The sequence below is a fragment of the Sparus aurata genome, chromosome 6 (genome assembly GCF_900880675.1).
Source record: "Sparus aurata chromosome 6, fSpaAur1.1, whole genome shotgun sequence".
NCBI lineage: Eukaryota > Metazoa > Chordata > Actinopteri > Spariformes > Sparidae > Sparus > Sparus aurata.
Window position 1 is genome coordinate 12939669 of NC_044192.1, and position 21336 is coordinate 12961004.

At 39.8% G+C, this 21336-nt stretch overlaps 2 protein-coding genes across 2 annotated transcripts; both read right to left on the reverse strand.

Moving 5' to 3' along the window:
- Positions 1-331: 331 nt before the first annotated feature.
- On the reverse strand, positions 332-15581 carry gls2b (glutaminase 2b (liver, mitochondrial)). The gene is made up of 18 exons (XM_030418572.1): positions 15321-15581; positions 13755-13848; positions 13545-13666; positions 11599-11728; positions 11385-11464; positions 11014-11177; positions 10302-10360; positions 9763-9795; positions 9608-9666; positions 9405-9471; positions 8572-8622; positions 8268-8444; positions 8043-8174; positions 6488-6580; positions 6336-6397; positions 5716-5792; positions 2642-2705; positions 332-1751 (listed from the first exon to the last, which is right to left on the reverse strand). The coding sequence occupies exons 1-18, from the start codon at positions 15482-15484 to the stop codon at positions 1595-1597; spliced, it is 1785 nt and encodes a 594-aa protein (XP_030274432.1). The 5' UTR covers positions 15485-15581; the 3' UTR covers positions 332-1594.
- Positions 15582-17675: 2094 nt separating this feature from the next.
- On the reverse strand, positions 17676-21226 carry rdh5 (retinol dehydrogenase 5 (11-cis/9-cis)). The gene is made up of 6 exons (XM_030421244.1): positions 21094-21226; positions 20173-20255; positions 19698-20020; positions 19346-19604; positions 18746-18909; positions 17676-18337 (listed from the first exon to the last, which is right to left on the reverse strand). The coding sequence occupies exons 2-6, from the start codon at positions 20202-20204 to the stop codon at positions 18117-18119; spliced, it is 999 nt and encodes a 332-aa protein (XP_030277104.1). The 5' UTR covers positions 20205-20255; positions 21094-21226; the 3' UTR covers positions 17676-18116.
- Between the last annotated feature and the right edge of the window lie 110 nt (positions 21227-21336).

Genomic DNA, 21336 nt, shown 5'->3' on the forward strand with positions numbered 1-21336 from the left:
CTGTTCAAATGAGCTGGACGTGACTCAGCATATGTTAGTTTTATCCTCTCGAGCCCCGACTGAATCCCTCTTATTTCTTCAGGTTTTTTTTTCAACGGTCTGTCTCCAAAAGAAACATAATAATTATGCCACGCACACTCTTACACTAATTGCATTTAAAAGAATTCAGTGGCGGCCACCTCCTGACAACACTCCTGCTGCTTCCGCATCACGTATTCCATCCTTGGTTCAGCTGATTTAGTACATGCTGCTTAATATTTAAGAACAAATTGCTGACTGCATGACGTACTGAATATCAGAATAAAGTCAAAACAAAATGAAACAACGGGTGGCAGATTAATACAAAATGTTTAATAGACGTCTTTAATGTCAAAATATTTCACGTAATAAATTACTCCATTAAATTTCTTGCTTATGCAACTTAAAATTGGCATAAGTGTTATGACACTGCACATAATAATGTATTTACAGCTGAAGAACATAATATATACAATGTATCTCACAGACATTAAAGGGTGACTCCACCAGTTTCACACATTAAAGTGTGTTGAAAGGTGGTTGGACGTACTACTGCATACATGAAAAGTAGAATAAAGCCTTTTGTGGCTCGAGAGAAAGCTGCATGCAATCTGATAAATTGCCTACAGTGATGTCACTTAGTGGCTGAGTTGCATTTTGGGTAATGTAGGCGCCGGGTTTTGGAAAATAAGGAGAATGCGTGAAATAAATTGTCGATATCTCTGGTTTTGTTGATTTTCATCATTTGTTTTTAAACTGGGAGGCAATGCTTGACCAGTAGACTGTTTTCAAAACCTGGTGCCTGCATTACTCACAATGCAACTAGTCTCTGAGTGACATCACCTGTGGCAATTAATCAGATTACATGCAGCTTCCTCTGGAGCAACAAAGGGTTTTAAACTACTTATTTTACATAAGCAGTACTACTTCCCAAGACCTGTAAACACACTTTAATATGTAAAATTGGGGGAGTTACCCTTGAAGTTATTAGGATCACGTACAATTCCTCACTTCGTCTCCCTTTTGGAATACACCAAATATAAGATTTTACATCCAAACAGAACTGTTTTACATATTTAAAGGTTTCAATAAGGCACAATAGAATAATACAAACATATATAAGTGAAATGTTCTGTTGTAAGGAAGCAGAGAAGCATTCTAAGTACAAAATAATCAATCTTTTGAGTTTACAATCTCCTCTGCTTCCCTCTGGACCATGTATGAATCTTACTATAACATGAGCATTGTGTCCAGCAGCAGTGATTTAAAGGTTGCGGCGGCTCGCAGCGCCCCATTATTCACACACAAATCTTGTTTTCTCTCGGCCTGTTGCGTTATTATTTTTGCCTTTTGTCTGGATTGTATTTTCTCGCCCGCTTTATATTCTATCTGCGTCTTCATACCATTTTCCCTTTCACTTATAAATCTTCTCCTATTCACTTTGCATCTTTCATTCAATGTTTATGGCGTCATATTCCCCGCACTCATTTTCTGTGCTATAAATTGGAGCTTCGTATTTCAGAACTTTACAGACTGCACAAATGCCCCAACTCCAACCCAAGTTCTGCGGGGGACGTCACACCATGCCATCGATGGTGTCCAGCTTCGGGGAATGCTCGGCCTGAGTGTGCTGTGTTTCCTGCTTGCTGCAGACCTGCTGGTAATCTTTCAGCACCTTCACTACATCATCGTGTCCGAACTGTGTGGCATCATCGACTGGGAGGTTCCCCCACCTGCACAGCGATGAGGGATGGTTAAGAGGAAGAGAGAAGGAAGCAGACGGGAAAATTTACACTATTTCAGTTCTCAGTTAAGGAATCACGATATGCAGAATCTATCACACTTTGAGTTTAATCTGCAGCAGAGAAGATTTATTCAACCTGGTGTATCTCCCATAAATAGGGCTATTGTGACTCTGTGGATGGTGCTAATTTTGCCCTAGCCACCTCTGTTGGAAGGATTCGGATAAGCAACAATTTCGCTTTCCAAATAAACATGAATTTTACATGAATTATCTCAATACTAGTCTGTGAGTCCAGCTGCAAATAAACACACACACACACAAAAAAGAGCTGCCTGGAACGGCAATTAAGGCCAACAGCATGGAGATTTACATCTGGGTGTGAGGTTTTGTGTGTGTGTCGCACCAGAGAGGCTGTAGCAAATGAGATGAAATGGTCCGTGCCAGCAAGTCAGGGAGAACATAATGTCAACCAGACTACTGCTGGGTGATGAACCAGCGGCCAATTCATATACTGACACTGAGTCACTTTAATTATCTATTCTCGTGTTGTGGTTAGTGCATGTCGCTCTGAGAGATAATTGTACATTTTCAATTAACGGTAACAACCTTTTACTCTCTTTCAAACATTTCTTTCAGTCCCACTAGGATTAGAAATCACTTTCTCAGGAGACAGATGGAAACGAAGGACATCTCATTATAGCCTTTTCTCTGCAAAATGAGCTTGTAATGAAAGGGATAGGAAAGAAAGAAAAGAAACCATTGTTGATTCTACCTGAAAACAACGCAAAACGGACTAGAGGTAAAAACCGTTAAACATAATTAAAGCCCAAACATATGGAGCAGTGAAATATAAAGTCAGAGGATATAAAGACATCTCACCTGTCTTCTACAAATGGATTGACTTTGCAGGTTTCGGTCAGGAACGTCACCACATCTATGTGACCTGAGAACGAAGAGAAAAGATGACGACGGGGAGAATTAGATCAGGGCCGTAATTAAATTACGTGTTTGAGGAGGGGAAACGTGACCCACCAGTGTTCAAATCATTTTTAAAATCTTGATATGCCACACACCTGTCAGGTGGATGGATTATTTTGACAAAGTAGTAAAAGTGCTCACTAACACAGATTTGCTCAGGGGAGTGATTCTTTTGTGTGGATCAAAAAAAAAAAAAAACTCCTGTGAAAAATGCGAAAAGTGTTGCGCTCATACTTTTGTTGAGTGTAGATTGAGACAATCTCTTTTTTGTTCTTCCTGATAACTCAGAAAACACATATTTCACTTTGGTGTCAAAAAGCAATGCAAGAGCAACATATATACCTTAAAATAATACCGCCCCCCAAAACTCACGATTTACAAGTTTATCTAATAGAACGACATATTGTGGGTGGATATAAAGTCGAACGGAAATGAAAAAAAACTGACGCGTGACTAAAATTTCCCGAGAGTGCAGAAGCTCTGCCCAGTTCTTCTGGATGAAAACAGTTATTACTCCCGCTTTTATCTTGTAAACAAATGACTCGCTCACACGGCTCCTTATGAAAAATCTGAGTGTTAAAGAGACTGCAGTGGAGCATTAAACTGGTGCTGCGGATACACCAAGACCACAACAGAAGACAAATAATCAACCATATAGTGCTCTGCGAGCTGATTCGTTATGGATTTTGTATAATGTGAGCCAAAGGTACAGAGCCTCTGCAGTTAATCATGAAACAAATGAAGCAAAAACTAACTTAGGTAACTAATTGCTGCTGTGAGTATCGAAACAAACAATTGAACAAGTCTAAGTATTTTTCAGTGAAAACCTTTTTTTTTAGCTAAAACAAATAAAGTAAGGCCTAGAAACATTTTGTTTTCCTACAGAACTTCTGAGGGACTCATTGATTAACAGTGTGGCGTGAATAGCAGCAGACACTGCAAGTAAAACACGATCGTCCTTTCAACTAGGTTTAACAGAGGTTTGTGGGCGTCTGATGGAGGCACCCTTCGGTTTCTGTGGCAAGTGATCCTCATTAAAAACTGAAACATCGTCAAGCTGAAATCTGACGGCGCCTATATTCTGTCATTTTAGAAACAACAGCGTGCGCGCCAGAGAGTGTGGTGACGGACTTGTTATGTCGTTTCACGTTGTTATTGTTGGTATCCAGTGGATTGATATGTAACTGTTATCACAATTTGGTAAAGGCCCTGAACACTCACACATTTTCATTAAAACTTCCACTTGCTCTGGCTAATTCTCTCTCCTAAGATTGAAGCTGGGTGGCGCTATGCTGAAGAAATAATACCAAATTTGTGAATAGTAGCTTCGATATTTTGTAACCTGGACCATTTTTTCCCACATGCTTTTGTGTCTAAGTGACTAATGGGGACGACAACTTCTGAAATTGCTCCAGCATTGAGTTTGACTGCTGCAGCTGTCAGCTGTCAGGGCAGTCGAGCCCCATCATAGTATTTCCGCTGGAAGGGCTTGTCTTGTTTTTGCCGATGAGAGGCTCAGATTGTTATTTTAAGCGTCTGACAACATTATTGAAAGGATCACTGCAGACATATCTCTCTGTTAAATTGGACACTTGTATTCTGTAACCTATCATTCTGTTGTAAATACCGATTTTAGAGAATGACACCATCCGCTTATAGATTGTTTCCCTAGAAAACTATGCTGTTCGGTCTGCCATGGGGCTTGATTTTTCCCGGAAAAAAAAAAACAACGACGAATGAAGGGGAGCGCGTCTCGAATTGTGCATAAAAACAGGAAGTAAACGGAATTGTTTTCCCCAGTCACCACCCAGAGGTAACAGTGGAACAACTGGAATAACTGTAAACTCCTACACTGCAAAAGAATACAAATGTTGATGATGGAGGAGGCAAACAAGAGTCAACTGAGTGAACTGATTGGCATTCACTCGACTGAGAGCGCCGGTGTTGCGTCAGAGTCTGTTCCCCCCTCTGATACGTGTTTCTCTTTACCACAGGTACTTGAGGCAGTTCAAAACCTGCATTCTATCTAATAAACATAAGTAACAATGCTGCCCTCTTATTAATACAACCAGGTGTTTTTACAGTGCCTTTTCATAGCACTGCAGTTGGGGTTTCTAGGTCAAATTGGGATTCTCACAGTCGTTTCTTGCTTTGGATTGTAGCCAGGCTGTTAGCATCAACCAAGTTGCTGACGCTGTCTTTGCAGCAGTGTCAGCAGTAGTACATGGAAAAGCTGTAAGTGGGGAAAGTTGAAAAGTTGTCTGTTTTCTCTTTGAAGATCCTTTTTGTCTAACCAGCACAATACGCCAACAAATTGCTCTTGCCAAAGCCACCAGACTACATTTACAGAGTCAGTAATTCACAGCAAGCAAAACAGCGTTGTAGGATCTGAATTTTTACATCTAACACGACACATTAAGGGGTTGTTTCGACCAGAGAGTTGGTGACTGTTGGAACAGTGTGAACGCAAACCAAGATGGTTTCATTTAGTTAAAGTCTGGTTTGAATGAAATGTGTTTTACAATGATGTAATGACTGTTTTTGCAAATGAGGTCTGGTGGCTTTGGCAGGAGCAAAGAGCAGCTTTTTGCTGGTTAAACAAAAGGGATCCCATTCTTTGACAAAACTGTCTCACTGTGTAGGGGTGCTCTGAATGATGTTTTCAAACACACACACACAAGAAAAATCCCAAAGTTAGCATTTAACAGGTGCCACAAAACAAAAATGTAAATGTGCATGCCAACAGTTGTAATTTTTCTGTCATGGTCCATGTTTTATTCGAGTTTATAATTTCCAGCTCTTTTTAATGCTGCCTTTGACCTTTGAGGAGCTTAGTGATTTAATGCTTTTATCTCTAACGGGTTATACGGATCTGCTGCCTGACTTAATTATAGTTTTGCCTGCAGGAACTGATTAAGTGCTGCTGATTCAATAAATATCAGGACCACAGATGAGCAGATCATGCGGGAGTTCACCCTCTGCTGCAGCGACATGTAGCGCTGTTCGAGAGTCATAGTCTTTCAGGTCCATGTCCATGGATGAGAGAGCAAACCTGAAGGAATGAGGAAAAAGCTAAGTTCAGTATTTCCTTTGATATATAAAGTGAAAACAGAATACTTCAATTAAAATGTCATCTTGCTCACATAGTAATTTAACTATCTACGATACCCATTTCAGAATTGAACTTACAATTGAGATAACTGACAAGCAGAAACTAGTATGAATATTCTTCTTCTTTAGAAAATTACCCCCCATTAAACCTGATCAAATTAGTGGCTACATATTAAAAAATGCAGATGCTGTCATATGGTGCAAGAGGAGTCACTAAACGGATTGATAAAATGACTCCATTACCATCAACAAGACACCGAAAATGGTATTGATCCCCCCCAGTAGAGATCCAGACACTTGGAAAATCTATGCCAAGCAGCACTGAAGCTTTTTGTTAAACTTTAATCAGACACTTTATGTTTGCATTTCATTTCATTTGTATCCCATCTGTATGTTTTGTCAATACCCAGGTTGGTGTTAACATCCTGAAGGCCATCTGCTACACAGGGAAAACAATAATCAGGTTTGCTGGTAAATGCTGTACCTTCTCAAGGCAGACACATCTCCACTGTAGGCGGCGAACATCAAATTGAAAACAGACTTGTTCTGCAATAACACGGGAGGAACATAAACAGAGAGGCAGAAAAAAAAAACACATTTAAAAAACACCATGAACAAACTACCAAAACAACACACCCTGTCGTCTCCATCCAGCCTGCGTGGGTCCTGCTTCTTCACAAAGTGCCTTAAGTTGTCATAATTGTGGAAGTTGAAAAGTGACACGAGCTCCTGAGGAAAAGATGCAGAATAATAGTCGGAGGAGGAAAACACTTGAGGACATATGCATTATTTATGTTTCAGGACAAGGAAAACTAAAACATTTTCACTGGGATGTAACATCAGGAGCTGCTCAGAACAGGAGCTTTATATTGATTATATTGATTGTTTGAGCCTAAACTTTAAGGTTTCTGGTTTTAGAAGACAGCACTGAGACACTAACTTTAATCGATTTGTCTGACTAAGCAGGCCATCAATTCTTTCTTCAGCCGATGTGAGACAGCCATTCTCAATCATCGGGCTCTACGGTGCATTAGAGTAAGCCTCAGAGGCAGCAGTACTGCCAGTGGATATATTAAAACATGTTTTGAATATACAGGGTTTTTTTTAAATATCTAAATGTGCCCAAGAATTCACAGAAATAAAAAAGACATCAAATTAAAATGCATAATTTAAGTGACAAACGTGGAGAGAAACACGTGTGCTGCCCCTGCTATCTGTTCCCTCAGAAGCCGTGACACAAAATGGATCAGTTTGTGAAATGAAGTGATTTGGGAGACGACCCGGCGCCAGTAAAAGCTCTAAAGTGTGCAATGAGGAAAAATGACCCAGGATGCATAAAAATTGGATTCATAATAGCAGGAATGCGAAACCGAAAGTGCAGTGTGCTGATGGTGATGGAATCGTCACAGCCCAGTTCATTTTTTTTCCCTTTTTGTCACTCTATGTTCTATTTTTCAAATGTATCTGGGTAAGTGGTCCTTAACAGCTCAAAGTGCGCCTTAAGGTATTTGAAAATGTCACACTTTGTCGCCTGCTAGTGTCAGGCTGAGCTGCATTGCGGCCTGGCTCAGCAGCCCATCTGTGGAACTTTAAACTACGTAATGAACTCCAAGCTTGTGCAAAGATTTCTGGTCAACCTGTGGCTCACTCTTTTTGAGCAAGATGCATGCTCAAACTTGCCAACAATGTCTCGTCTGACTCCTGGCATGTTCTAATCAGTGAATGCCAACTTTCTGCCCACAAATAGGCTTGACAGAGTCCCCACATTTAAACACAACAGGCTGAAGATTTTTTCCTATGCTAACTGCTAATTAAGATCCAAAGCTGAGGATATCATGTGATGTGTTTTATGGCTATGACTGTTTCATATGCTTTGTATGTCTATAGATATGTCATGTGTATGGCATTGTATGATATTGTATTGTATTGTATTCTATTGTACCATATCATATGTATCGCATCGCATCGCATCGCATCGTATCGTATTGTATCGTATCGTATTTTATCGCATTCAGTCGTACTGTATCATATTGTGCTTTAAGAAACGACCTGTGGCAGAAAATAAAAAAATATATACATATGCTATCAGACTTGTTTGATTCTATAAAAAGCCTGCATAATTAAGGAGCCTCTTCTCCTTTAGCAGAAACAGTCCAAATGCAAAAGGCACAGAGGTAAACCTTGGTCTTGCCTCACAGAAGTGTATTCCCCGGACGCTGTTTCCAACTCTGTCCAGTGGAGGAGACCAACACATCACTCCCATGACGTTGGGGATCACCAGTAGTATTGCACCAGACACCCCAGATTTGGCCGGCAAGCCCACCTGAGAGATGAGAGCAAGAGGATGTGGACTGAACATTGATTCATCTTTAAGTTAAATATCATTAGAGGTCTGGTGAGACGGTACAGCACTCACATGAAAAGCCATCTGACCAGAGAAGTCATACATGCCGCAGGAGTGCATGAGACTCAGAGTGTTTCGCACCGCCTCGGCACTTAGGACACGCTCGCCTGTGATTGGACAGATCCCTCCGTTGGCCAGGGTGGCAGCCATGATACTTCCCGATTCGCAGGTCACCTCGAGGGAGCAAAGCTGTGACCAAAAGAGGGTCACAGTCAACACTACTGAAACCATTTTCACTACCGGCAAATCCATATGAGGCTACACAATGATTTAATAATTGTTTATAAAAAGCTCCAGTTATGGCAGAGCAGTTTACCTGGAAGTAGAAGTCCAGGGCGTCTATCATATCTGCTCCAGGAGGGAAACACTGGTGAATGAAATATGATCATCATGACTATTTGATTGCCTGAAGTATGTCAAACAAGATGATTTCTCAACCGAAAAATAAAGGATAACTTGGCCAATTCATAAGGCTCTCTCGAACGGGCTCAGTTTTCCTTGAGAGACCCTGCCAGGGATTATTGTCCTCACCAGCACAGCTCTCAGGGTCAAAAGGTCATGTGTATCCTCTATCATAGTGTGGCAATACACAGAGGGGTGTGTGAGAGAGGCCGTGAAGGAGGAACCTCAGTTTGACACAACAGATGCTGGTCAAGCAAAGTGATGATGGTGGAAAAAAGGGATGGTTTAACACGATGATGTTTACATATAAATCTAAAAAAAAAGAACATTTGTGAAAAGATAGGAATAATGAAGGGATAATAAAGTAATATTGAATAATCATGAAACCTTTTGAACAGACAAAACCAAACATGATATAATAAAACGACATCATTAAAAAGAAAATTAATCAACAACTTCTTTGATAATCAACTGATTGTTTAATTATTTCGCAGGTTTCACTTGTTTTATATCACAGTAAAATGATATAAACTTTAAAATGTATTTTTTCCTTGTTTCGGATGTTTTATAGACTTAATGATTCATCAATTAATAAAGAAAATAAATGGCAGATTAATCGCAAAATGAAAACAAAGAACTTCAAAACTTGTGAATGCAAAAAAGTCGGATACAGGTCTGTCTCAAACAGATGCAACAGAAACTAAAAAGCATTTAAAATCCCACACATTTTAGCATTTTGTAACCGACCTTCTTCTCTTTCATGTAGTATCCGATGGCAAAATTTCTGTCGCCCGTTTCTTTTTCTGACTGGAACCTGAGACGGACAGACAGAATGGGTCAATACTGAAGCATCAATAATGCAACAGGGCAGTGGATCGGGCAAACTGTGTGTGCAGAACATGGATATATTAACATAAAACACCCTCAAATGCATTTGACAGTACACTCACGTGGCATTGTTGAATCCCACGTACTCCTGGCCTGCCATCTTTTTCACAAACTCCATCACCTTGGAGAACAGAGAAAAGGTCAGATGAGTGAGATTATCATCAGTGTCATAATCCCTTAACAGAGGAGAACGAGAGAAGAGGACCGGTCCACTTACATAGTCAAACTTCTCTGCCTTATTTGAACGAGGCTGAAAACAAAACGAGAGTCAGTTTAAGGTATATAAATGTGCTGTTTGTAATGTCCACACGCATGCCAGTCCAGCATTCATACGGCCTCAGTACTACTCATAGCACAGCGTGTAAAACAAGATCGATATTTTTGCAGAATCAGTTTAAAGAGATGCTTCAATAACAGTTAGACAATAAAAGATGTACCTGTTGAATAAATGTGTGTGCAGCAATCGGAACAAAACATTTTAGTTTGTTCAAATAATGTGACCTTTTGAAATCAAAGATCTTTGCCGACTATCAGGTGTGGAGTACGGCAGAGTTCATAAAACTCCCATAATCTCCATAACCAGTCAGATTCCTATCATTCCTGTCCAGTGACAAAACACTTGAGTGGCTCCAAAGTACAAATAATAGTTCATAAAACAGTTACTAATTCACTGACTTTTTAATAAATGGAGAATGATTTACTGTATGTGCTGATTCATAAATAATACAGAAGATTGTACTGTACATTCCTGTTCACCTTGATAAGAGAGCTGATCACTATAGCTCCGGCGTTCACCATGGGGTTGTGGGGTTTATCTGACAAAGAGGACAAGGAGATAAGACACAGTTTTGATGCAAGATCACACTACATAATGGCTCTATTTTACAGGGTGTTAATTATTTAGTTAGATGTATAATATCTGAGAACACAAAACCAAATAAAACAACACACTGTGTAGCCATGAACGGACCTGCGAATCAAACATGGAGTATGTATAAAACAATCCTCCAACATATACAAAATAAAAAGTGCATCATAATCAAGTCTAATATTAACTGAGAGTTAGTGAGTCAGGTCGTTTTTGGGAAAACAAGAAGCTAGCTACGACTGCAACTGTCATTTTATGATTCAGATTTACAGACTTATGGTAAATTGTTTGTTTTGTCCATAATATGTTTTAGAAATGGATAAAAAATAGAAAAAAAACTGTTAACGGTAGATAGTTCTTTGTCTGACCAACAAAGATATCACATATCAAAATTGTTGACGATCAAGGTTCTGACCTTATACCAAATAATGTCCACAATTACATTTCTTGCTTTTATGAAGGCAGCAAGGAAAAAAGAAAAAACTTTAAAAGATGCGATGTGTTTAACAGCTGGAGAAAGACATTGATTCCATCCAGTCAGAAATAACACTGATGCAGTCAGGAAATCGTATCTCGTGGATGTTTTTTTTTTCCACACACCTTCGTCATCGAGCGACAGCATGTTGAACTTGAGTCCGCTGGGCTCCATGCCGACGTAACGGTGAACCATCTCCGTTCCCGCCTCGTGGACGGCGACGGCGTACTGAAGGGGCTTCACGCAGGACTGCAGGCAGAACGGCTGCTTAGTGTCTCCAACAGAGTGCCTGGAGGAAGAAGACAGGACAGGCATTTAAAAACCAGAAGAATCTGGAAAATGATGTGTCTAGTCTCTCTGAACATAAAAACCTAGTCAGTGCTAACTCAGCTGCAACACAGGGACGGTTTGAGGGTAAGGTGTCTCGCTTAGGGGCATTTCAATCTCAACTGCAACGATTGAAATGTTACGTTTGTGTGATACATGAAATTCTAACCTCTGGCCGTCCACCGTACACAAAGACACCCCCCACAGTTCTGGGCTGAACTTGGCCAGCTGGGGGATGTAGTCTGCAACCTACAGCCAGAAAACACAAGAGAACAGAAGAGAATAGCAACAGTCAGCTTAACTGTTTACTTTTTGTATTTTTCTGTCACAGAATTCATTTTTTTTACTTCACAATAAGCAACGAGCAAACCACATCCGCCTACCTTCCCATCGCTTTGGGTTTGCACCCTTGTGTAGATTTCATTTATCTTCTGCGCGAACACGTCAAACTCAGGGATGATGAACTTCTTCCTGAAAGCCTGGATCAGCAGGACAACGTTCCCGCCGACACACCTGAGAGAAAAACGACACAGCGGAGTGGTACTCGGAAGCGCTTACTTGAACGACGGTCGCTGGTTTTGCCACTGTTAACACACATTTCTCAATACAGGGTTCGCAATTCAGACCACAGCCAGGACGACAGAGGTCAATGTGGACTCATTTCTGGATCACGTTTCATGGCTTTGACACCAAATGAATTAAATGACTACATGATTCTCAAAGGTCACAAACTGCTTTCTTACTCATAAACAACTTGCACCAACTGAATCACTTTAATTCGAGACTTAACGCACAACAAATGACTGCAAATTGCTGCATTTAGCTACTCTAAAAATGTATCATTTTGGGTGCATTGCAGCATTTTTGTTTTATTTCTTTGACATATACTTGAAGGCAGTACAGTCCATGCAGTAAAGAAGTTATTTTGGTTTTAGTTTATGACAAATAAATGAATAAATAAGAAAATCAAACTTTAAACATCTAATAGTGATAAATACTGCATATCATGCTTCCTGTTGTTAGTATTTATTAGGTCATTGGTTAGGTGATAAAGCGTTATTGTGGGCTGACAAGTCTCAGCGCCTGGGAACAAGATCTGATCCTGAGATATGCATGAAGTGTTTGGCTGCACTTTAAGTGAGATGAACTGAGATTAACTGGGTTGCATGTCATTAAAGAGAACTGTTTGCACAGTTCTCTCTGAAGTAGGAAACACAGTATGAGCAGTGTGTGCTACTAAAATATAGAAAAACACTCTGTGACTCAGCACGTGTGTGTGTGTGTGTGTGTGTGTGTGTGTGTGTGTGTGTGTGTGTATGTGCATGATGTGAGAGCAGCAGCTGCTAGCCATCAGTCTGACCAACAGGCCTTTGCTTTCATCAGCATGACAGCAACTAAAGCTGACATGACCTGACACATGCTGCACAACACTGACTCCCACACATGCAGGTTTGGGCTGACCAAACTAATTGAATATTTCACCACATTTAGCGACATTTATGACTCTGAAGAGCTTACATGACTGATTAATGACTTTTTTTTGGTTAGCTTCAGTATTTATTAATCAAGAGAGGCCAGAGTTATAAAAAGATAATGTTTCAGTTTGATAACACGTTCAAAAATATTGACCTTTAACACATTTTCTGACATATTAGATCTTCATGTCATTACTCAGGTGACTCATAAAAAAGGACTGTATGCAAAACTCACTGATCTTACACCTGCCATAAATTAAACATATTTGTTGGAGACAAGTGAGGAACAAAGGAGGAGACAGGCAGGGAGATAATCGTGCAGCAGGTCACATATAACAAATCCTTAATTATGTTGGATTGTTGGGGGAAGGTCAGACTAAAAATAGCTTTGCTCTCATGCCTTTACCGGGCGGTGAATGGAAAACAAAACAAGAGAGACAGACAGCGCTCAGAATTCCAGCACTCACGGAGACAATCTAATCTATTGTCATATTTCCTGCCAACTATGTGATTACATCCATAATTCACAGGGCACTTTTGCTCATTAAAAAGTTGCATCCCACTGTTTGACTTGTTGATCTGCAGTGTTAGAGACCATCAGTTTATGTAAAACTTTAAATTCTGCAGAGAATTCAGACCAAGAATTAAAATCACAGCACATCAGGATCTATTTTTGGATCTGAACGCTTCCTATCTCTTGTACTTCAAATACACTGAACATGATATAAAGTGCATTTCCAAATAAATTGTTTCACTAAAATAATCCCGGGCAGTGTTGTCATACTACACCATTAGTGTCTGAGTTTCCTGATGATTGGATTCGGTCCTAACCACTTGTTCCTCCACCGTCTCACCTGTGGAAAAGGTCTCTGTCCATCATCACCTCGCCAACGGACTCCGTGACAGCTCGTCGGAGCTTCTCCATGCAGTCCTTTAAACGAGGGTCTGACGGGTGAAGGCCAGTTTTCCTCAGGGCCTGCAAACAAATGGACGAGATGAAATCACCATAATGAGGAAGGAAGGAAGGAAGGAAAGAAGGATGGATGGATCATTTCGCTCCTTACTGAGGTGAAGTATGAAATGGGGACTTGCTCCTTTCCGTCTGTGATGGTGTAGAAAAGCATGTCTTCCACTCCAGAGCTCGGAGGCTTTGAGATCCTGACCAAGGGAAGAGGAAACTCTTAAAAACACTAACGCGATCATTCTTGTGTGTTATTCACTTACGCATGATCACACGGCTTAAACCAGATTAAGCTAGATCATTCATGCTAAATTGACTATAACTAGACTGCTAGTGTCACAACAATGTGAACTATGCAATAAACGACAAAATCAAATCTAAATCTTTTTCTTCTTTTTAGTAACAGCTCTAGTAACTTCTTAATGGGCTATGTGCTCTAATTTAGTCTCACCCGCTGTTGTTTACAAACTCAAGTGTAAACTGCTATTTTGTGCATCAAGACCTCCGTCTCTGTTTATGTACATTGAAAAAAGCTGCATAGTGAACCTTTAACTTTAAATAATGTCTCAATAAGTCGATATGACAGAAAATTAAAACTAGTTATTTTAAACTATGCTTTTCAGGATCGTTTCTCCTCCTACATGAAGTAATTCTGCAGGATCTTTTATTATTAGCGTTTATTTCTCTAATTTCTTTATTTCTTTGTCTGTTGGATAATAATATGATATTATATAAGAATAATAATTTGTTCTCTCTGATCTCAGGTCAGAGGGCCGATTGCCTCATTAAAGCCGACACATGCTGATAAACGACACCTGGCCCGATGTGACCAGCATTAACTGTTAATTCATGGCTGAACTATCTTCCATTAAGTTTGTATATTATTTGCTCTTCACACCCCCTGTCTGCAATTACTGTATATAGTGTGTTTATCTTCATTCTAATAGTTTTTATTAGATTTTTATTCAAATTGTTATTTTATTCCTCGCAATATCTCTTTATTATCGTCTCTATTTTCTGAGACTTACTGCTGTGTTACCAGTGAATTTCTCCCAAGCGGGATCAAAGGATCATCTTATCTTATCTTATCTTATCTTAATATACTGTATAGCTATCTTGAAATTAATTGCTGAAATTATGCATTAATACATTTATTCAATTACTGTGCTTAAGTTCACAACTGAGGTATGTCTTTTACTACAACTCTTGAAAATCTGCTATATTTTCTATTTCTTACTTTCTACTTTCTATTTTCTTTCTTACTATTTCTATTTCTATTTATTTTTTTGCTGCACTACATGCTGTATTTTTTTTTTAATATATAAGACAATTTATGAGGCCTATAGACTAAAGAATATAACAGTGGGCTATAGAAGAGTAGAGCTGAAGTCATTAATTGATTAACTGGAAACTATTTTGTTAATCAGTCAACATTTAATCACTTTTCATGCACTTTTATGTTGCATGTTCTTAAATGTGAAGATTTGCTATAAGCCTACAGTTACATACTTTTACATAACTAGGCTTACATTTTCCAAAACAGGACTTTATTCTCCACTCATGAAATGTGTTTGATATATGAGATAAAAAGTCATTAAACGGTGTGAATGGCGCCCGAGTGTGAATGCAGATGCTGACAGCTGTTCACCACACACACACAAACACTCACATTTTGAGATGGAAATGGTCCAATTGCGGTCGCTGGGACGCGGGTGTCGATCCTGCGCTCAGACAACATGCCGGCTGGAGGACGTGCAGCTTCTTCAGCGCCTCTGTGTTTTTGACGATCAGCTGGACGGAGTTTGACAGACGCAGCGCTCTCAGACAGTTCATGGCTGCGACACAAGTCAAGTCAGCCACAAACACGCTGCGGTGGTCTGACGTACGAATGTCGTCCCTGTAAGCTCCTGCAGATAACTGCGAGGTCACTGACTTTCTAATGACAGGTGGGGGGGAAAGTTTTGCTGCCTTCAGGTGTCATCGGGAATGTTTGTCTTTTGGACTTACGCAGATAAATTCACATAAAGCTTTATATGTGCTCCGCAATGCTGATCTCAAATAGATGTATAGATAAATACAACTTTTGGCTTCCACACACATTTGTTGTTAATGACCAAATGTACACAAAAAGTCATAGACTATTAGCCTAAATATGACTTTGGTAACAGTAAAAGTCACCCATACAAAAACTACGTGAGGAAAAATCTTAAAGTAATATCAAAATCAGAAAAAATGGAAATAACTGTAGCCTATTTTAGTGTTAAGAGTATAAGTAAATGTAAGTTATAGATATATTTTTATACATCAAAGTCGACCGATTATCAGCCTGGCCAATAATTTGATCTGATATTCAGTATTTTGCTGATTATCTGGATCATTGTTTTTTCTCTTTATCAATTTGCCGATAAAATCCAGCTGATTAATTTTAAAAATGTGCCACTCTGATGCAGCGTGCAATCTGCAAAATAACAACTGTCATCAAATCAATCGATCAATCCAATCAATTTTATTCATATACCCTTAAATCACAATCACATTGCCACAGTCGGCTTTACAATATCAGTCCTTAACCCTCGACTCCAGTCAGAAAAAACTTGCCATATTGAAAAACAAACAACCTTTAAACAAAAACGATGGAGGAAATCACAATTTTACGAGGGGCACCTGAAAGCATCAGGGGGTTGCTTGCGATTAAAAACAGGCACGCCAGCTCCTGAAGCACCTGTCATGTGGCTGACAGATACAACAGCCAATCAGAAGGCCAGAAACGTGTTTTGGAGCGCAGAGGCCTACCATGAGGACTGCGTCTGTGAGCAGATTTTGGATGATGTAAACTTTTGTTTCCACAGTTCCCCATTACCTCATGTCTGTCTCTATGATCCTCGGGAATGTTTAGGTCTGAGAAAGCTTCTCGGCTGCTAACAACACATGATCCCCAGCCAGCAAGGAATTTATTAGCCAGGAAATCTAGATTTTACACAGATGATTTACATGTGTGTGTAATCCAAGTGTAGACAGACGCCTTTCTGATGTTTAGTTTGATCGTAACAAACAGTAAAATATACACTATTTGAGGAAAGTGCATATCAGTGACAATCAAATTCTTTTCTTGTGTCTTGTGTTTTGTTTTTTTCCCCGCAACCATATGTGATTGTAGCACCACCTGGTTAGCACTGGTATAGATTAACTACAGAGTCTCTTCAACATTGATTAATCTCCCACTCATCCAATTTAATCGATCATTCATTTGGTCCAAATGGTGCATTTTCCTTCTCACATTTAGCATTCTGTCTTCACTGTCTTGCATTTGAAATGAATCCTGTTAATGACAGTTATTTGCTGAAAGGTGCAATACGTTAGAACTTTTTGTTGAAACATTCAAAAATTAACTAAAATCACCAACAAAATGCGATGAAATAATGCCGTAATGATGTCTACATAATGTTGAAGTTAGCATGCAAACCAGCTAGCTCTAGTCTATCTTGAACTTCAGCTGCCATGTCAGCAGTGTAAGCATCAACACTCCCCTGATCCCCAAGCTCACCGTCTGGATTTCTAGCTGCATGGCTAACTGAGCTAACAAGCTAATGGCAGCTGCATGGAGCTATGCTATGGTACCCTTTTTGTCTTTTGCGTATGTTTTGAAAGTTAGCCAATTCTTACATTTTGCACATTTAACATCTTTATTAACCGTACTGATATCAGCTGACAGGAGACAATTATCAACAGTAACAGAATGCTTATTATTGTATGAATTAACTGTTACTTGATAACTGTATCTTTAATAATATATATTAATTTATAATATATTTATAAACTATTAGTGTAAAAATTGATACCTTAGATAACACGAACATGTCAGTTCATGATGACTAGTTCACTGTTGATTAAATTTTAATGCTTAACTCTGCATTAATTCATTTACGCTTACCACAAGGAGAAATTCACCAACATGTAAAGGTTTTACATACCTTCATACATCTTTGTTCATTGATGTGGCTACACATTGTTGTAACAGAGAGTATTGACATTTATTCATGATATTTCTTTTATTTGTGGTCACAATAAGTTGACCTTTGCAATCTGAGGACTGTTTATTGATAGTAAAATCTTGTTTATTTAGCCACTGATGGTTGACAGCATTCACCCCAAGGAACATAAATAACAGTGTCAAAAGGCACAGTCAAACAAAGAAACAGTCAATTGTATAATACAGTTTCATTATTTTCTGTCATATTCTCTAACTCAAGCAGACATCAGGCAAGAAAAAATTGGTTCACGTGGCAGATCATGCACCTTTAAATATAATCATTGCAACATCAGATCACTGCATGGCCAGTGTCAATAAGGAATACGGGTATTTTGAAAGGCATAAGATTTACTTCTTAGAGTCACACTCTGTACGGCATCAAAATGACACATAAAGGCTGATAACTTTGAAGGCAGTTCTTCAAGACATCGCGAATTACACGCTCTTTGAAGGGCGAGGCAGCACCAGCTTCAGCCCAATATCAACTACACAGGACGGCATGTAAGACAGGGGGATCCAGATAAGCTTGGCATCCCAGCCGGCGCTGTATCTGGTGCGTGGGTAGGCAGCCGTCAGAGCGTGCTCCATACAGTTGGTCACTTTGCTGAGGTCAGAGTCGCAGACAGCACCCATGATCAAACGCTGGACCTTGATGTCTGAAAATTACAAATCAATTAAGCATGAAACATGATCATTTCAGTGCGTCCCACCTAAAATCTAAATGTATGTCTTGTCTGAGAGTGAGATTAATGACAGATTTATTTCTAAAGTCACGATGAAGTTGCATTTTTCACTAAATGCAATGTTATTTTATGTAGAAATACAGAAAAACAAGAATGCTTTCCAAATTCTGACATTCATTGCTTAAAAGGGGACATTTTTTACGACAAATTAGCAAACAGTTACATTTCATCCTAATTTAAAACAGTACAACTTTCAGTATAACTTATATTTGACTCTCCACGTGTGTTTTGTGATCGGTCAACATAGATTGTGAATGAAATCACATGTAAAAAAAAGTACATGCAGTATGAAAAGAATGTAAATAACAGCAGTCTACTCACACTTATCGAGGTACTTGTCTCCATAGCTGGCTCGTACCTCAGGGGTGAGCTGGTCCCACAGGCGATGCAGCTCCCTCTCGATGGGATCGAGGCTCGTCACTGCGGTCTTGAAGAAGCCCGGCTCAATGATGCACACGTTAATTCCAAAGTAGCTTATATCCCTCCTGAAGACGGAGAGCATATTGAGTTTTGCATAAATAACAGATCTTGAAGCAGGTCTGTGACGATGGCTGCAACCTTTTGCATGAACCTTTAATATCAGACAGGCTTAAAAACAAAGATAAAGTAAGAATATTGGTCCATGGTGAGCACACCTGAATGAAATCATTGAAAAACAAAGGAGAATTACAATACTCTTCCCTGTCTGGCCTCATCTTCCTTTTCTTCCTGGCATCTGCTGCTATTATTTGACTTTAATATCACTGAAAAGGTTTAATACAAACCCCCCCTGTCTGCAAACCAAATCTCCCTCATGGAACATTAAAGATATGAGGATTATGACTTCACTGGCTGTTTTGTCCTCGTAATTGAAATAGAGATGTTAAAAAAAGGGCTAACTGGTGCTACAGAGCATGCTGATGAGGGCCGTGTGAGTCCCACCTGAGGCAGTCGGAGAAAGACTCCACTGCGAACTTTGAGATGCAGTATCCACCGCCGTTCGCAGCCACCCTGCCCAGCACCGATGCGACGTTCACGATGCGGCCTTGTGCCTTTTTGATGAGGGGCAGGAAGGTCATCGTCATGGCAATTACTCCGTTCATGTTGACTTTCAGCGTGCTGTGGTAATCCTCTACTTTCATCCACTCTGAAGGGCCCATGGGTAAAGAGCGTCCAGCATTGTTCACAACACCCCAAAGTCCTACGAAAGGAAATTAACAAACATGTTTTGTGTTATAGGTCTCCCTTGCAAAGTTTAACTGAGTGTATTGGAGAATGCAACGTCAATAGTCACCTTTCTCGCCGACCTCCTTCTTGGTCCACTCCATGGCTTTCTGGACGCTATCCAGACTGGTCACATCCAGCAGGATGGTCTTCAAATAAGGCCCCGCCACCCTCTTCAGGTCATCTGCCCCCTTTTCTGTGAGACAGCCAGCCAGCACGCGGAAACCTTTGCGATCGAGCTTCTTACACAGAAGGTTTCCAAACCCAGAGTCGCAGCCGGTCACAAAGACGTACTTATCCTTGATGTCCTCGATCTCCAGGCTGTCTCTGTACAGCCACACCAGAATCCATAGCGCCACGAGGGTGCCGCTGATGTACAACCACGCATTTTCCCTGAAAAAAGAAACAAGAGAGGAGAAGTTTGGACCGGAGGAAGGCAGGGATGTATCTTTTACAAAATAATCTACAAACTTGAAAGTTCAAAAGTCAAGTAAAAGCTGCCAAATATCTTCCAGAAACTGTAGTGTATCATTGATATTTCTCACCCTAAAAGGTCGTAGACGAACTGTGTATCCATGCTGCTTCCAGGTTTAGAGGTTTTTTGGTCAACTGGAGGACTTAGTGCTTGCTGAAAAAACATGTTGCGCAAATGTTAGGAGGTATTAACATGGCAAACTACCAAATCTGATTGCTCAGGAATGGAATGGGAAGCAGAAATACACCAACTTATTTCAAGAACCATTACAACCAAATCCCCACTCGATTTCATAATATTTTAGGTTTTATTAAAGCATTCTCCTGGTTTATTGAACCTTTGTGCTAACTTATGGGATACAATGAGTTCGTTCACCGAGGGCCTTATTAGTAGAGGTAATGCTGCACTGCTTTGGCGCATGAGAGATATTTGGATAATACTCTTAGAAGGTAATACTTATAGAAGGAAGAAAGGCCCTGGTGAGGGAGGGAGACCCAAGGAGGGAAGGGGTGCATTGTTTTCAAGCCTGATTTTAATGCCCGTGACGGAGCTGCTTAAGCTGCTCATTGCTGGAAACCAATTAGTTTTCTGTCTTATTAATGGGAAAAATAAAAGATATTTCACTGAGTCATTTTTATACATGATATCAAAATTTCCCGCAGACCCAAACCAGATACAAGACCCACGCTGTTGCTGTTGGCATGGCGACATTTTCCATTAAATAAATGATCAGGTGAAGAAAATTTGATACAGTTTCAAGCCCTTTAGTTAATTTATACAAGTATATCTCAATGTTAATATGTATCAATCTAGTTTAATCAAACCTTAAACCTCATTCCTCTTTGCTGCAAGCTTTTTTTTTATTTCGAAGATAAGAAAATACAATTTTTTTTTACCAACATGACAGAGGTTAATCAGTAAGAAACAGGCATGTAGGCCAGAGAAAGTACTTTGTTTAGTTTGATAGTGAGCGAGATCAAAATCATCCTACCTTTTCCTGATGGATCACCACAAGTTATCCGTCCTCTTCCCTTTCCCTTTCTGGTTATTCTTCTGTCTTAACTCAGAGAGGCCGGTCAGTGAGAGGCTTTATCCCTGTGGTTTATCCCTTAAGACAAGGCCACGACTGATAATCCCCAATCCGTAAAAAAAAAGAAAAAGAAAAAAAAAGAAAGTGGTGGTGGCAGTTTCTGTACACAATGTGAACTTGCTTATCAAAGAACTTTTTGTTTAG

What these genes read in the sequence shown, in the direction of transcription:
- gls2b (XM_030418572.1), bottom strand. Translation starts at nt 15,484, where the DNA reads ATGAACTGTCTGAGAGCGCTGCGTCTGTCAAACTCCGTCCAGCTGATC. An exon ending in CCCTGGACTTCTACTTCCAG is followed by an intron (nt 8,445 to 8,571) that starts GTAAACTGCTCT and finishes TTTTGGTCACAG; the next exon opens with CTTTGCTCCCTCGAGGTGAC. An exon ending in GGCTGGATGGAGACGACAGG is followed by an intron (nt 6,398 to 6,487) that starts GTGTGTTGTTTT and finishes GTGTTATTGCAG; the next exon opens with AACAAGTCTGTTTTCAATTT.
- rdh5 (XM_030421244.1), bottom strand. Translation starts at nt 20,204, where the DNA reads ATGGATACACAGTTCGTCTACGACCTTTTAGG. An exon ending in TCTTTCTCCGACTGCCTCAG is followed by an intron (nt 18,910 to 19,345) that starts GTGGGACTCACA and finishes CTCCGTCTTCAG; the next exon opens with GAGGGATATAAGCTACTTTG. An exon ending in AGACAAGTACCTCGATAAGT is followed by an intron (nt 18,338 to 18,745) that starts GTGAGTAGACTG and finishes TGTAATTTTCAG; the next exon opens with ACATCAAGGTCCAGCGTTTG.